Source organism: Diabrotica undecimpunctata, chromosome 1 (genome assembly GCF_040954645.1).
Source record: "Diabrotica undecimpunctata isolate CICGRU chromosome 1, icDiaUnde3, whole genome shotgun sequence".
In the NCBI taxonomy this organism is placed as follows: domain Eukaryota; kingdom Metazoa; phylum Arthropoda; class Insecta; order Coleoptera; family Chrysomelidae; genus Diabrotica; species Diabrotica undecimpunctata.
The window spans coordinates 100,613,003-100,628,721 of NC_092803.1; the positions used below are offsets into that span (position 1 = coordinate 100,613,003).

At 30.8% G+C, this 15,719-nt stretch overlaps 1 protein-coding gene across 3 annotated transcripts in view; it reads right to left on the bottom strand.

The window, feature by feature from the left end:
• The window catches only part of LOC140451697 (adenylate cyclase type 6), a 3,083,308-nt gene that overhangs the window by 1,887,844 nt on the left and 1,179,745 nt on the right, over positions 1-15,719 (bottom strand). For all 3 annotated transcript variants that reach the window (XM_072545540.1, XM_072545547.1, XM_072545553.1), the window contains one exon: positions 4,539-4,736. In XM_072545540.1, the coding sequence (XP_072401641.1) occupies positions 4,539-4,736 (198 nt within the window). The remainder of the gene's footprint in view (positions 1-4,538; positions 4,737-15,719) is intronic.

Genomic DNA, 15,719 nt, shown 5'->3' on the forward strand with positions numbered 1-15,719 from the left:
GGCTCTTTAGGCTTGCCTTTGCTACCGGATGGCTTTACGGGGGGAGGTGAACCGATTCCTAGTTCCACTAGCTTTACAACGTCATTATCGAGGGAGGCTTTCCACGGGTCGATTTCCATTATTGACTCTTCTTTCTCCTTGGCTGCTGTTAATGCCATTATATGTTGTACAAGTTTTTGTATCTCCTTGTCCTTTTCTTTGTTTTCGTTTCTCAGCTCAGTCATCTGAGCGAGAAGGTCTTGGATTTGTTTATTTGCCTTTTCCTCGCGGATACGGCTTTCTTCTTTAAGGGATTTGATCTGTTCCGTCAGTACATTGACCGACCTTAAAAGCTCATTGGCCTTTTCCCTTTCCGCCATTTCTCTGGCCTTTTTCTTTACTTCTTCGTCTTCCGAAGAGTCTTCTTTGGGCCTTAGCCTTTTCATTTTCTTGCCGATTTCGGGCTCGGCTTCATTTTTGGAGACGTTGTCCACGGCGGGTTGTGTCTCTACTACAGTTGGGGGTGGGGCTTCGCGCGATTCTGCAGCTGGGCTCGGCTCTTCGTCGATGGCGTCCATCGTATTGATATCGTCATCGATTTCGCTTTTTTCTTCCTCCGACTCGGGCAGATAGGAGTCATCGTCAGATATTACGATTTCTATGTCGTCGATCGCGGGATTAGTCGATTTAATAAATTTATTATATAGCTCGATCGAGCTGTCAACAGAGGGGTTTGATGATTCGGCTAAATCATTCTCTTCTTCTTCTTGTGTTGTCACCTGCGTGACAACACTTTCTGGGGGGGGAATATCACTCATATTGCCGTAAGGCAGTGAACAAATAGTTCATAAGATATAAGAAAATTCTACTTAGACGACTCTGTTTTTTTTCCACCGACTGACCGCTGTCAGTACGGCTTACTGGGTGCCGTCCCAGGTACCTCGCGGTAGTTCACTCCCTGTATTCACAGTGAGGGATCCTCTTCCTGTTTCTCACACCTCAGGAGCAGGGGCCGTTTCTGTCCGACCTTGTCAAATGCCTTACAGTGTCATCCCTGACGACACACTGAGGTGATCCCGAATTCTTCGCAAACGCGAAGCTATTATAGCCTCCGCGAGGAGCCTATAAAAACAGCTCCTCGACGGTTTATCTAGTAACAACCTCGCATCCGCTTTTCGCTAATATGTAGGACAAGTGCCTATGCCACACTCGGTGTCTTACCCACCGGTAGCTGAAAAGCTCCGTTGACAATAGGTCAGTCGCCCCCACCTAAGCACGCTTCTCTCTCACGTCCGTACTGTTCGGCTGCTCGAGTCGAACTTTTAAAAGCTTGATGGGTATTTTTTGACAACTTTTTATTGTCAGAAGGTAAGGGAACATGGAGGTGTTCCAATTTTTGGTGAGGATAAAATCTCTACACGACCAGTTTTCTTAAATGATATATGTATCATGTGAATATAAGGGTGAATTTTGTGCATTAAAAATTATTAGATATTAAAAATATTTTAGTAACAGTATATAGAACCGAATATGAGAATTTTAAAGTTTTTCTAGATCTATTTGAAAAGTTATTGGTGTTTTGCTCTGCTATTTTTTTAGAAATAATAATAATTGGATATTTCAACATTGATTTCAAAGAAGCTTCTAATTAATTAAAAAGTTTTCGTGATCTAATTTCCACCTTTGGCTTAACCATAAATATTAATGAATGTACTAGAATCACAACTAGATCAGCAATTTGTTTAGATAACATCTTAACAAACATAAGCAGTGAAATAGTTGGTTGTGGAATTGTGGAACCATGTATTTCCGATCATCTTACTCAATTTCTCTACTTAAAAATAAAATCTGAAAAAAGTCATAGTGCTAATACATACAGAAGATATATAACAAGTAGTGGCATCCTAATGGTTAAACAGTCGTTAAATAACTGGGCTTCAGTTGTTTCTCTCAAAACAGCAACAGAATTAGCTCAATTTATTACCGAAATGTATGTTAAGTTAACTGAAATTAATTTTCCACTAAAAAAATCACGAACTCATAGTAAAGCTCCAATTTCTTGGTTTGATGATGAACTAAGAGTAATGCGAGAAAATCTTTCCACAGTCAAGATAAGTGCTGATGTTACAAAGAAATATAGCAAGTATAAAAAGTTTAAGAAGCACTATAAATCAACAATATCATTAAAGAAATAACTGGCTTATGAGAATTTATTTTCCAATTCAGAAAATATATCTCGTGACAATTGGAAAGTTATAAATTATCACGGAAATAAATTTCAAAATAAAAAAGTCTGTCCAAGCGGGATTACATCAAACGATTTCAATAATTACTTTACTTCAGTAGCTAAATATATTAGAAGTTCTTTTAATTCTACAAATGAAAGTGTAGCCATAAATTCTTTAAAAGATAAATACTCTCCTTGCGACTCTTTATTTTTATTACCTGTTAGTGATATTGAAATCAGAAATATTTTGCATAGATTGAAAAATTCAGACTGCACGGATTTTTATTTCTTAAACAAAAAAATAATTGTGGAAAGAATCGATATAGTTATTGACAAGTTAATTAAACTTTATAATAATTGTCTTACTGAAGGGATTTTCCCAGATGTATTGAAAGTAACAAAAGTGCTGCCGGTGTTTAAAAAGGAAGCTGTAGATGAAATTGGAAATTATCGTCCCATCTCAATCATTCTCATTTTCGGCAAAGTTTTTGAGAGTATTCTAAATGTTCGTTTGATAGAATATCTAGAAAACACAAAATACTTCACTGTAATCAATATTGCTTTAGAAAAAAGTGTAGCACTACACTTGCTATACAGAAAATTGTGAGAGATATAGTTGATGGCTTGGAGGAAGGTCATTTTGTGCTTTTGACATTGTGTGACTTATCCAAAGCTTTTGACTGTATTTCGCATGAATTACTGTTGGAAAAAATGCATAAATACCGTATTAGGGGAAATACTCTTAATCTATTTAAATCATAATTAACAAATAATAAACAGGCAGTTTTTCTTAATAACAGCTATTCTGAGTTTAACACTGTGGAATATGGGGTACCTCAATGTTCGATATTAGGACCCACTTTGTTTCTTATATATCTGAACGATTTATTTCACTATACTATTCCTATAAAATGTATTTGCACATATTAATCAGCATAATTTAAAAATTAAAATAGATAAGAACTGGTTTGTACATAATGGGCTGAAGCTAAATGAAGAGAAAAATCAGAATTTGATTTTTAGTTCCGATTGAAAGTATATCTCAAGAAATAGTGTTAAACTATTAGGAATCTTTCTAGATGATAATTTGGATTGGAGTGTTCATACAGATTACTTAAGTTCTAGACTTGCTACAAGTATAGTTTAAATACGCAACTTAGTTTATATGATTCCTAAAAGTACCCTCAAATTGTGCTACTTTGCACTATTCCATAGCCATCTACAGTACGGAATAACTGTTTGGGGTAATTCTTCTCACGCAGATCGAATTTTTAAACTACAAAAAAGAGTAGTGAGGATACTTGCAAGAGCAGAGTATAGGGGACACTGTAAACCTTTTTTTGTGAATTTAGGTATTATGACACTAGTTTCACTGTATATATATATATATATATATGAGACACTGAATAAAATCCATGCCAATAAAGGTAAGTTTACCATTAACTCCAACTTCCATGATCACGATACAAGATCTAGAGATGCTATTAGAGTAGAATGTTTTAGATTGACAAAGAGCATAAAAAATTCGACTGATGTTAGTTTGTATAACTTTTTGCCAGATAAAGTAAAAAGTCTCACTTGTTATTGTTTACGTTTAAAATCAAATGACACTTTTTGAAACATTGTTTCTATTCAAAAACGGAGTACCTAAGTACAGCTTTTACACAATAGTACTAGTTTGGTCAGGGTATTTGCCTATTATAATGACATTTTATGTTTTTATATTTTTATTAGTGTGTGTGTTGTTTCCTTACTTGTTAATATTAAATATCTGTTTGTAATGTTTAAATTCGCAAAAATTTTATATGTATGTATGTATGTAAATTGTCACTATTCCTTTGACTTGTCAAAAACAAAGCTATTTTTTTATATTGACTAAATAAATTCTAGTCTATTCTATTCTATCTAGTGATATCCCCGAAGTTTCAGTAACAAAAAATGTGATAATTAATGTTACTGTTAAAAAGGGGAATACTTTTTGAAATAGAAATAACCAAAAATCTGTATATATAAAAATCCCGTGTTACGATGATTTTTACGTTAATATATGAAAAGCTTTGTACATTTATAATATTTGCTGTACTTCTACTAAAGTCTGTTATGCCAGTCAATTATGTGCATTGTAGTCTATTAAACTTTGCTTCAAAATTACTACTCACTCAAGTCATTTAATACCAAATTTTTATAATTCCAACTTTTATTTTACGTAGAGCTAATTTCAATTAGGTTAGTCATACTTTATAAGAATATATAATTATTTTTAAATCGCATTAAATTAAATTATTATTTAATATTGAAAACAGGGTCAAAATAATGTATTTTAAATACTAACCTGTTCATTTCTAAACTGATGAGTACTGCAAATTTTTTTTATAAGTCTTTGGAGTTTCGCAAAAACACCGCTTTGCTGTCGAACCTGATTAGAAGAAACAAGTAGTTCAGCTTCAACCTCATTGCCTTCCAAATCAGGACTGGAGTTGGGAGCAGATCCATTTTCCCGTACAGGAGGAGACCTTGGAATAGTACCAACCTAAAAAATAAGAGATTCTTTTAAATAAATGTCATATAAACTATAGTCTACTAATATTGTTTTAATTTTCTTAAAATTACTATAAGATAAATTATAAAATAAAATAATTTATTATAAACGTTCTTAATTTATGAGTAGGTAAATATATTATTATTTGACGATATTCCAAGATTTTATAATAATTAGAATAATTTTAATTATAAAAATATAATAATTAATGTAGAAGTTATTAAAACGTATTGTAACAGCAGCCCATGCTACGTATCTGATCTAACATCGTATGCATCCGATCGAGATGTCACGAGAATTTCATTGAATGTTAGATACGTTGCGAAAAAAGAGGCGGGATATATATAAGAGCAATAAGGTTTTAGAGTTGACTTAAAAAATATATTTGTTATATATTTGCTTAAATAAATTAATGTTAAATTCATTGTGTTTTAGTGTTTTGTGTTAGAAGACCTTGAATCAATTAAAATAAATATTAAATTGGTGTCATAAGTGAGATATTTAATAACAGATTTTGTAAAAAACGACTACGATACTTAGTGATTTAAAAGTGAGCGATTTACAACAAGAATTGGAAAAGTAAGGGTTAAGTTCTATCTAGAAAGAAGCTAAATTAGTACAACGGCTAAAGGACGGCCTTTAAGAAGAGGATTTATTCCTGAAACTTATGAATATGAGGACAAGCATGCTGCTGCCATTTCGTCGATTTCTAACGTTCCTTTCGATGTGGCCAAAATTTTTGGTGATATCAAATCGTTGGAAAACAAAGTTTCTTGTGAGATCACATTGTTGAAAAGCAAAGTTTCTTGTTATATTTTAAAAGTTTCTTTTGGTGTTGTGTATGTTATGTAGCACTAGATATGTTAGAACAGATGTGAGGTTTATCTAATCACTACAAACACTTGTAAATATATTTGAATTTAAACATTTTTATTAACTGAAAATTAACTTAAAATTAACAGCGGTTGAAAGAAAATAAAAAGGGTATATGTATGTGTATTACGTTTGAAACTTTAAACTCAAATGAATGCTTTTGATAACTGTTTTAATGTAGTCTCTAAGAAAGGTGACGGTAGTTAAAAAAACATATGAGCCACACTGGCGCTCTCGTGTTTTTGATACAATTAGCGTATGGTGTAGCGACAGGTGTTTATAAAGTTTATGCTGATATTTACAAAATTTCTACGAACATTATTTATTTAGAAAATGAAGTTTCCAACAAGTATTTTTTCTAGGTAATAAAATTACTTTGTTGTAAAACAAAGTTACTGCCGATATTTTTTTTTTTTAGGAAAAAATAAAAGATATTAGAAATATCTCCTGTTTTAAACAGAATCTGAAAGACATAAAAAAAGATAGAGGAATCAGGTATAGCAGACAGAAAATCAATTACAGAGACCAAAGATTTCGTCTTCATTTTCCTCCTTTATATAAGCAATTTACTTGTTTATTGGTAGATCGTTGCTCTTATGAAAGATTCTCACTCCATCTCTTGTGCAGTCCGCCGATTCTTTTTCTACGAGGTAGTAGAAATCCTTGGTTATTTTAACATCTCTTGTGTCCGCCATTCTACTGATGTAATTGCTTCATTCCTTTTTTCTATTTACAGTACACTTATTTTTACCCTGTACATTACATTTTTTTCTGTTCTCCTCACTGCCTATTCAGCCTATCACTGTGTTTCATGTATTTTTTCTGAGTATTCTCATTTCTGCTGTTTCCAGTATCATCTGTGTTTTGGCTATGTCAAGTCTTGTTTCATTACATATATGTCATTATTGGTCTTATATTGGCATTATGGATTCTTAATTTCATCCCACAGTTAATGTGTCGGTTACGCTATTAACTATTTTTAAGGCATCCAGAGAATCTATTTGCCCTTGTACTTGATCTCTTACTTCTTATTTAACGTCTTTATAATTGGATAGTGTAATTCCTATGTAGATTATTTCCATAACTGTTTCAAAGCTAACTCCATCTACTTTAACATTTCACGTTACTGATTACTATTGTTTTATTTTTCTGAGTTAAAGTTAAATTATTAAATGTTAAATTATTTTGGTCCTGTAATAAATCTTTGAACTATTCTTTAAAGGTTATCTTCATTTCAGGCTACCAAAATTGTATCGTCTGCGTACCAGGGAATTATTCTATTTTCATTGTTCTTCGCTCTGTATCATCTTTCTTTATTGACGATCTTTATACATTTATCCATGATTAGATTCAATAGCGTAGAGATAAATGAATCCCCCTGTCTTCTTCCATTACCGCTATTTATAGGGTCCGTACGTTGTCCATCTATTCTGAATTCCACCTTAATGTTTTGATAGACATTATTAATTGTTATTGTTCTGAAGCTATTTTCTTGTGGCATTTTAAATTAATTACTATTTAAATGGGAATAAGCCACAATTAAAGGTTAAAATACGTTTATTGACGTTTTAATTTCAATTCATTCAATTTAATTTAATTGAAGTTACTAATGTTTGTATTTTGAGAACGATTTCCGAAGTGGAAATTGAAACGTCAATAAACGTATTTTAACCTTTAATTGTGGCTTACTCCCATTTAAATTAATTTTTAATTGTTTTTAAAAAATCCAGCAGAATCTCTTTATTATATAAAATATGTGTTACATCTTTTGGTTTTAATCTGTTAAATGTCCTCTTCAAGTCAATCAGAGTAATGCGGGTCTATTGTATTCATATGTATGCTGACGATACGGTTCTCCTAACGGGAACGCTAGTAGAACTACAACATCTCGTTCAAAGTCTCAATATATACTGTAACAGTTACGGCTTGAAAATTAATTTGAAAAAAACTAAATTTATGATAATCACGAAATCAAAGAACATCAGAGCTAATCTTGTAATAGACAATACAACGATTGAGCGTGTGTCCTGTTATAAATATCTAGGTGCTTGGATCACAGACGATACTGATCAAACAAAAGAGATTAGATGTAGAATAGAAATCGCTAGATCAGTCTTTAATAGAATGCGCTAACTCTTTTGCAATCGTGATATCAATATAAAGTTACGAATACGAATGCTGCGGTGTTATGTCTTTTCTACCCTGTTGTATGGAGTAGAGGCTTGGACACTAAAAGAGTTGACCACAAAAAACATCGAAGCTTTCAAGATGTGGTGCTATAGGCGCATTCTCAGAATATCATGGATGGACCGCGTCACTAACACGCAAGTACTTCAAACTTTAGACAAAAGATGCGAAATTCTAAATGAGATAAAAACTAGAAAGATGGAATACTTGGGGCACATTGTGAGAGGTAAAAAGTACGAACTTTTAAGAAATATCATGCAGGGCAAAATTAAGGGCAAAAGAAGTGTGGGAAGAAGAAAAATATCGTGGCTTCGTAATCTACGTGAATGGTTCGGGTGTAGTTCGATTGAACTTTTTAGGCACGCTGCTAACAAAGTCGCAATGGCCATGATGATTTCCAATCTCCGCTAGGAGTGGCACGAGAAGAAGAAGATTGTATTCATATGCTTTATTTGTAATCTACTATGATGAATATTTCATCTGAATACGACCTTTTCGTACAGAAACCTAGTTTCTCATCTGCTTACTTTATGAGCTTATTTATTCGTCTTGCAAAATTTTGGTTTTAAGTTTTAGGGTGGTATTTAGCAAATTAGTTTCTCTGTAGATTTGTGGATACGTCTTATTAGTTTTTTTAAATAATAGGATTAGCTCGCTTGTGCTCCATTCTTCCGGTATTTTATTGTGCTTTATAATCTTGTTAATTATTGTTGTCATTTGATCCGTCATTGCCGCTTCCTCATATTTTAACAATTCCTATGCTTTTTCACCTGCAGCTTTTCTGTTCTTCAGTTTTCACGTGTTTTTTGTAATTCATGCTTATGTAAACTTCTTCGTTTATCGTAATTTTCTGGTGGTTATGTTCCAAAATGATTGGTTGATCTTCTATATAAAACTTTTTTAGACAGTTAATCCATGCATCTTTTTCGATGTGTTTTGGGTCTATTAATTACTTCACCTCCGCTCTTTGACCTGTTGTAAAGGGCCATATGTCTTTTGGTATGTCTTGTTTGACATGTACTTCAGGTCAGCTGTTTTGTTTCCTTTGCATTTTTCCTACACCTTTCTACAGAATCACATAGTTCTTTTATAGTAATCAGTAGTACTCTTTCTTCGGCTCTGGTTTCTTTGTAGAAATTTTCAGAAAATTTAGAAAACTAGTTTGCAGTAGTTTTACTGTAGAACATTAAGTAGTTATCTAATATAATTTGACTCCTTCCTTTTTTCTTTGGCTTTTGAAGTGCATAGATATCAATATTTCTTTTAGTGATTTTACGTTCCACGTACCGATTCAAAGAATATTTTTCGTTTTTCTTTTTCTCGCATAGATCATCATCGTTGAATATGTCCTGTGTCAAGGCATAACCCTATCTCTATAAGCAAAGTATTTATAGTTCAGCAGTAGGGTGCTAACCAGACTAACTATATCTGGACGTTAACATAATAAAATAAATAAAATCCAGAAGACTCCAGTGGGCAGTGGGCAGGACACGTCAGAAGACATTCTCACGATAGAATAGCAAGGCTGGTATGGAAATAATTCTTAGTTGGAAGAAGATCACGTGAACGACCCATAGTCCGGTGGTGAGATAATATAACAGAAGACCTTAAAGCTGTGGGCGTGTAGAACTGGATGAAAATTGCTCAAGACAAAGAGAAATGGAGGCATGTTGTCAAGTTGGTTAAAACCTACGAAGTCCATGCAACAGTTCGAATCAGCTTCAGCAGCGAATAGATGGTCCGAAAAAGAAGAGCCCACAAACCTGACTATTGCTCTTCAAAGAGATGTCTAGGATGTGTTTCAGACGATAGCCGTAGTGGAAACAGATGATTTGGAACAACTTAAGACGAGGCTAAACATGTAATATGAATACGAATACTTTGAGCATGTTTACCAGTCACAGTTTAAAAATCGGAGACAAAAATGGGAAGAGTTTAATTAAGAATATGAGGTAGATATTGTCAGCTTAGTGCAACATAAGATGCAGAAAAGACTGCATTATTACCTTATTACAAGACGCTGGTCGATATCTTGTTCGCCACTCTCGAATATAAATCAGCTACGCAGGAGGGTATAATAAAGTTAGGACTGTAGATGAGGAGAAAGATGAAGATAAACCTGACCAGATTGGTAATCTGATAAAAGGCATTGCATCAAAGAAAACAAAGATTATATGAATAAGAAGAAAGAAATTGTAAAATGTATACATTTTTGGTAAATATTGGAGCGAGCTGGATCATTATACGCCCGACAATTATAAACAGCCATAAAAAACTTTGACTAGGTAAAAGGTTTGTATATGAAAATGTCAACATCAATGACTCAATTAGGAATTGGGCAGAAAAGTTCATAATGTCATGGTTGCCGATAACTAAGATAATGTTATATTAGAAGTGGACGTCATAGTTATGCATAGATTTGAATTGGATTTTATCATATCCAGAAGAGCAGCCGGGGATACGGTAGAATACGGGATACGGTTGACTCCGTTAAGCAGTGGTAAAAATAAACTGAAAAACATCAAGTTTTTTGGGATATGTACTTACCATCGGAGGTTCATTAAGAAGTTTGCAGATCGCTTACTGCCAGAGATTACTGCCAGAACGACAGTTTATCTTAGATATAGATGTAAGTAATGTGGGGATTGCAGATCTGCTATATCAGATCCAAAGAGAACAGGAATAAGTCCCTAAATATTTTAATAAAGTGCTTTTGAAAACCTGAGCGAAAATATTGCGTCACGAAAAGAGAACTTTTAGCAGTAGTGAAATCAGTAGAACACTTCTATCAATATCCTATGGAAGAAAGTTTTTAATCAAAACTGACCTTGTCGTCTTTAAGTGGTTAATATAGTTTAAGAATTCAGAGGATTCGATAGCCAAATAAATTGTACGATATATATATATATATATATATATATATATATATATATATATATATATATATATATATATATATATATATATATATATATAAATATATATATATATATATAAATATATATATATATATATATATATATATATATATATATATATATATATATATTGTGACGATTGGGGTTTATAGAAAATAATTTATAAGTTATATACTACATAATATTAGATATAAAAAAGTATTTGATTATTTTAAATAAGTTATATACTAGAGAATTTAATAAAAATATATTTATGTGAGGGCATTTTTAATAAATTAGCATATAATAATTGTAAAAAGTTGTATTTTAGTAATTTTAATGTTGTAAATAGATTTAAGTGAGCCATGTGCTTAGGCAACCAACTATACAGTGGATTGACAGATAGAAATTAATCATAATACGAATATAAGTGGGGTTATAATAATAATGTTGGTTTGAGGTGTTTAATTTATATATATTTGATGATTTAAATGTTTATTCTGATCTGAAAAGCCTAAATGTCAACAAAATTATCAATGGAACATTAACGAATTCTTCAGAGTGCAGAGTGTGACCATTGTTTACAGTCGAACATTCTCGAAATAATGATTATGGCGGTGGATCGAACAGATATTTTTTTCGAGAACATCTATATAGAAGTGATAGAACAAATTGGAACATGATTTCTTACCAGATGGTTCTGGAAGATTGAAAAGATATAAATACCCGTGATTTGGATTCAAGATGGCAGTTTTTTTAAGTTTTTAGTCTGAAGTCAAGCAGTTTTGGAAGTTTTTAGTCAGAAGTCAGGCCAGTTCATTATGAAAGTAAATAGACACATTTAGTTAGTGAATAGTGAAGTAAATTGTTCAGAATTTTCAAGAAGTCAGTCAGAAAAGTTTAGTAAGAAATATGAAAGTTAGTTGGAGTCAGTGAATCAGGTACAAATAGTCGAATTGTTTGATATAGTGAGTTAAATGAAGATTAAAAATTATGCATATAATTAATGCACATTTATAATTATACACAAATAATTATTGAAGATTATAAAAGTATTTTGAAAGAAATTAAATTATATTATGGTTGGAGATTACTATAAATCAATTTATAATAATTGGATATTGGTATATTGAAAAGAAGAATAAATATAAATGCTGTTTGCTGGTTTGGTTGGTGGTGTATAAATGCTGGTGAAGAAAACTATATCTTAAATTGGTAGAAGCTGATAATTGGAAAAAGTAATTTCACAAAAAACAAGGATAACTGAAGTACGAAGACATTCAGTGGTGATTAGAATCTATATAGTAGAAAACAGTTCATTTAGGCATTCAGTGAAAGAAAGGTACAAAATTTTGTTAATATAATTTAGTTAGTGTCATAACAATTTCAATTTTGAAGATAGTTTTGTTTAAATTTTAGATTGTCTATAGAATTTAATTAGTTTTATAAGAATATCAATTTAAAGATAGTTTATTTTAAATTTACATTGGCTAGGTTAGATATATATATATATATATATATATATATATATATATATATATATATATATATATATATATATGTGTTTCATAATAGTTATAATAAAGATAATTTAAAAAAGTACTTACAAACTAATTCTTTGAGAACCGCGATAAAAACCCTATATATTATATTATTAAAAATACTCATTGCTCATCATTCAAACAAAAAACACATCATAACAATTTGGCACCCAACGCGGTGGCTCTCTATTTAAAAGAATTAGTTTGGGAAGATAAGTGCTCTCATATAATTAAATTAATTATCAGTAGAAAGAAAAAGTATAGATTTTAATTTTAATTATATTTGAACAAGTAAAGTCTCAAAATGTCTCAAGGAAAGAAAGGTACAAGAAGCAAAAAGAATGAAGAAGATGTGTTAGTAGAAACACAACCTATACAAGAGGAGAGTTTAGTTCAAGTTCCACAAGATACTGCAGAAATGAATCCAGAAAGAGAGGAAAATGTCAATATGGCAGCTTTGATGTCATTAATGATGCAGATGAACAAGACAATAGAAGAGAATTCAAAAGAAGTCAAAGAAGACATAAAAAAAAATGGAACAGAAAATGGAAGAGAATACGAAGAAAATGGAAGAGAATACGAAAAAAATGGAAGAGAACACGAAAAAAATGGAAGAGAATTATAGAAAATTAGAAAAGAAAATAGAAGATAATAATAATAAAATTGTAAAGCAAATAGAAAAACAAATGGATAAAAAACTTGAAGCTGCAGAGAAAAAAGTAGCAAATGAAATAAAAAGTATACGGAATGACTACAAGAAATGGATAGACAATGAGAGGACAGAAGTAAAGAGGATTATTCAAGATAATAAGATAGATATAGAACAGAAAATAGAGTTACAGAAATGTAACTTAGAAGTAAAAATTAACGAAGACAGGAGAAACACAGAAGAAAAATTAGACGATATACAACAAAATATCCAAATAAATTGTAATCAAATAAGAAATGTGGAACAGAGAATAGATGATATTTCACAAATGAGAGACATAGGGAGACCTTACTTAAATTTAACAAATGAGACTGGGATTAAATTCTCTGGTAATATAAAAAATTTGCATCCTAGAGTATACATAAATAGTTTAAAACATAAATTAAGATTTGTGAATAATATTAATGATATTAAAGATTATATTAGAATGACATTAAATGACAATGCAGCAACTTGGTTTGCTAGTATTGAGAATGATTTAGATAATTTTCAAACATTTGAAAATAAATTTTTAAATTATTATTGGGGTGAATTAGAGCAAGCCAAGTATAGAGAAATTCTATATTTTGGAAAGTATAATCACAATTTAAAATCAAATATGGTAGATTATGCATTAAAACTGATAACAGTTGCAAAATATTTAGAACCACCACTTAGAGAGGATGAAACAGACTTAAATGTATCTAGACATTTTGATGCTGATGTTGTCCAAACAGTAACTGTACAAAATATTCAAACAATAGATAGTTTTATTAATTTTATTCAAAGAATACAAAGAGGCAATATGACAAGTAATAATAACAACAGAAAAAACAATAACAACTTTCAATATAATAAAAATGATATTCAACAATATAGACAATCATATAACATTAATACTAGGTATGGTAATAATTTACAAAATTTTAATAATAATAACAGTAATCCAAATAGACAGAACTTTAATAATAATACTAGTTATAATAGACAAAATTTTAATAATAATACTAATTATAATAGACAACATTTTAATGACAGTACTAATAATAATAGACAAGATTTTAACAATAGAAGAAATACAGAGCGACCTAACTATAACAGACAGGTAAATTGTGTTCGAAGGAATAGAAGCTGCGAAGACAGGGAACAAAATAGTACAAGGCAAGAAAATGTGAGTAGAAGTCATAGTAGGGAAAGACATAGGACATCAGATCCAAGTGGTCAGATACAATCTGACAATTCTAATAATCAAAATTTTGTGCAGTAAACTTTCTGAATTACAAGTTAGGCCATTGCTATTATGAAAAACCTTCTGAATTTATTTCTTTAGATGAAGATAAAATTATTGAATCTATTAATTTAATTTATATAAATGCTTTGGCCAAAAATAAAATAATTAAAATTATGATAGATACTGGTTCAGAAAGTACTTTAGTCTCGGAGAATTTTATTTTTAATACATTAAAACTATCAGATATAATAAAGATTCCAAAAATTAAAATTATTGGTGCAAATAATAAGAAGTTGGGTGAAATTGATAAATTAGCCAATTTTAAAATTAATATTCTTAATAAAGAAATTAATATGCAAGGATTTATTGTCAAGGATTTATGTGTTGATATATTAATGGGAAATGATGAATTGGAAAAGAAGAAAGTAAAGATAGATTTTGAAGAAAAAATGGTAACTTTGGAAGGGCAAATAATTAAATTTATGCAGAAAGATGAGGTGGAAGAAGGAATAAGAGTTGATAGGATATTATTAAAAGAAAATAATGATGTTTATGAAGAAGAAATGTATTTTGATGATAGGGAAATGTCCCAAAAGAATGTAAAGAATAATTGTAGTGAATATTTAAGGAATGGAAATTTTAAGCAGATGGATGCCTACGAGGCGGAGTGCGTAAAATTGGAAGCAAGGAATAATGAGTACATAATGAAGAATAATTTTATTTGTAAAGAAGAAGATATGATAAAAGTTTTAAATTGCCCTGAAGAATATAAATCAATAGTCATTTCCATATTGCAGCAACACAAGGGACTTGTCAATAAAGAAAATAGAATTGCACAAAATTATATCCATAGTATAAAAGTTAAAGAAGAAAAAGATTTTAAAACAAAATCATACCCAATACCATATAAATACAGAGAAGAAGTAAACAAAACAATTAATAATATGTTAGAAGATGGGATCATTGAGAAGGCAGACACACGTTTTATTAACCCCATAGTAGTAGTACGAAAAAGATCAGGTGAAATCAGGTTATGTTTGGATGCAAGGAATATTAACAAGATTACTGAAAAGCAATTTGAAGCACCAATGAGTATAGATGGAATATTAGGAAGAATTACAGGAATGTCATTTTTCACTAAAATTGATTTACAGCATAGTTTCTGGTTAATACCTCTAGAAAGAAAAAGTAGACAGTATACAGGATTTCAGATAGATGGAGTAGTATATCAATTCAAAGTAGTACCATTTGGACTTCAATCATCTTGCAGTGCTCTATGTAGATGTCTTCATGATATTTTGGATCAATATGAACATTTTGTAATTCACTACATTGATGATATATTAATTTTTTCTAAAACGGCTGAAGATCATGAGAAACACCTAAAAATTATAATAAATAGATTAGACAAAGTTGGACTAAAAATAAATCAAGAAAAATGTACATTTTTTCAAAAAGAAGTCATATATCTAGGTTATAAACTTAACACTAAGGGAATCGAAATGGATCCAGAACGGATACAAGTCATTCAGGAATATAAAACACCACACAATTTAA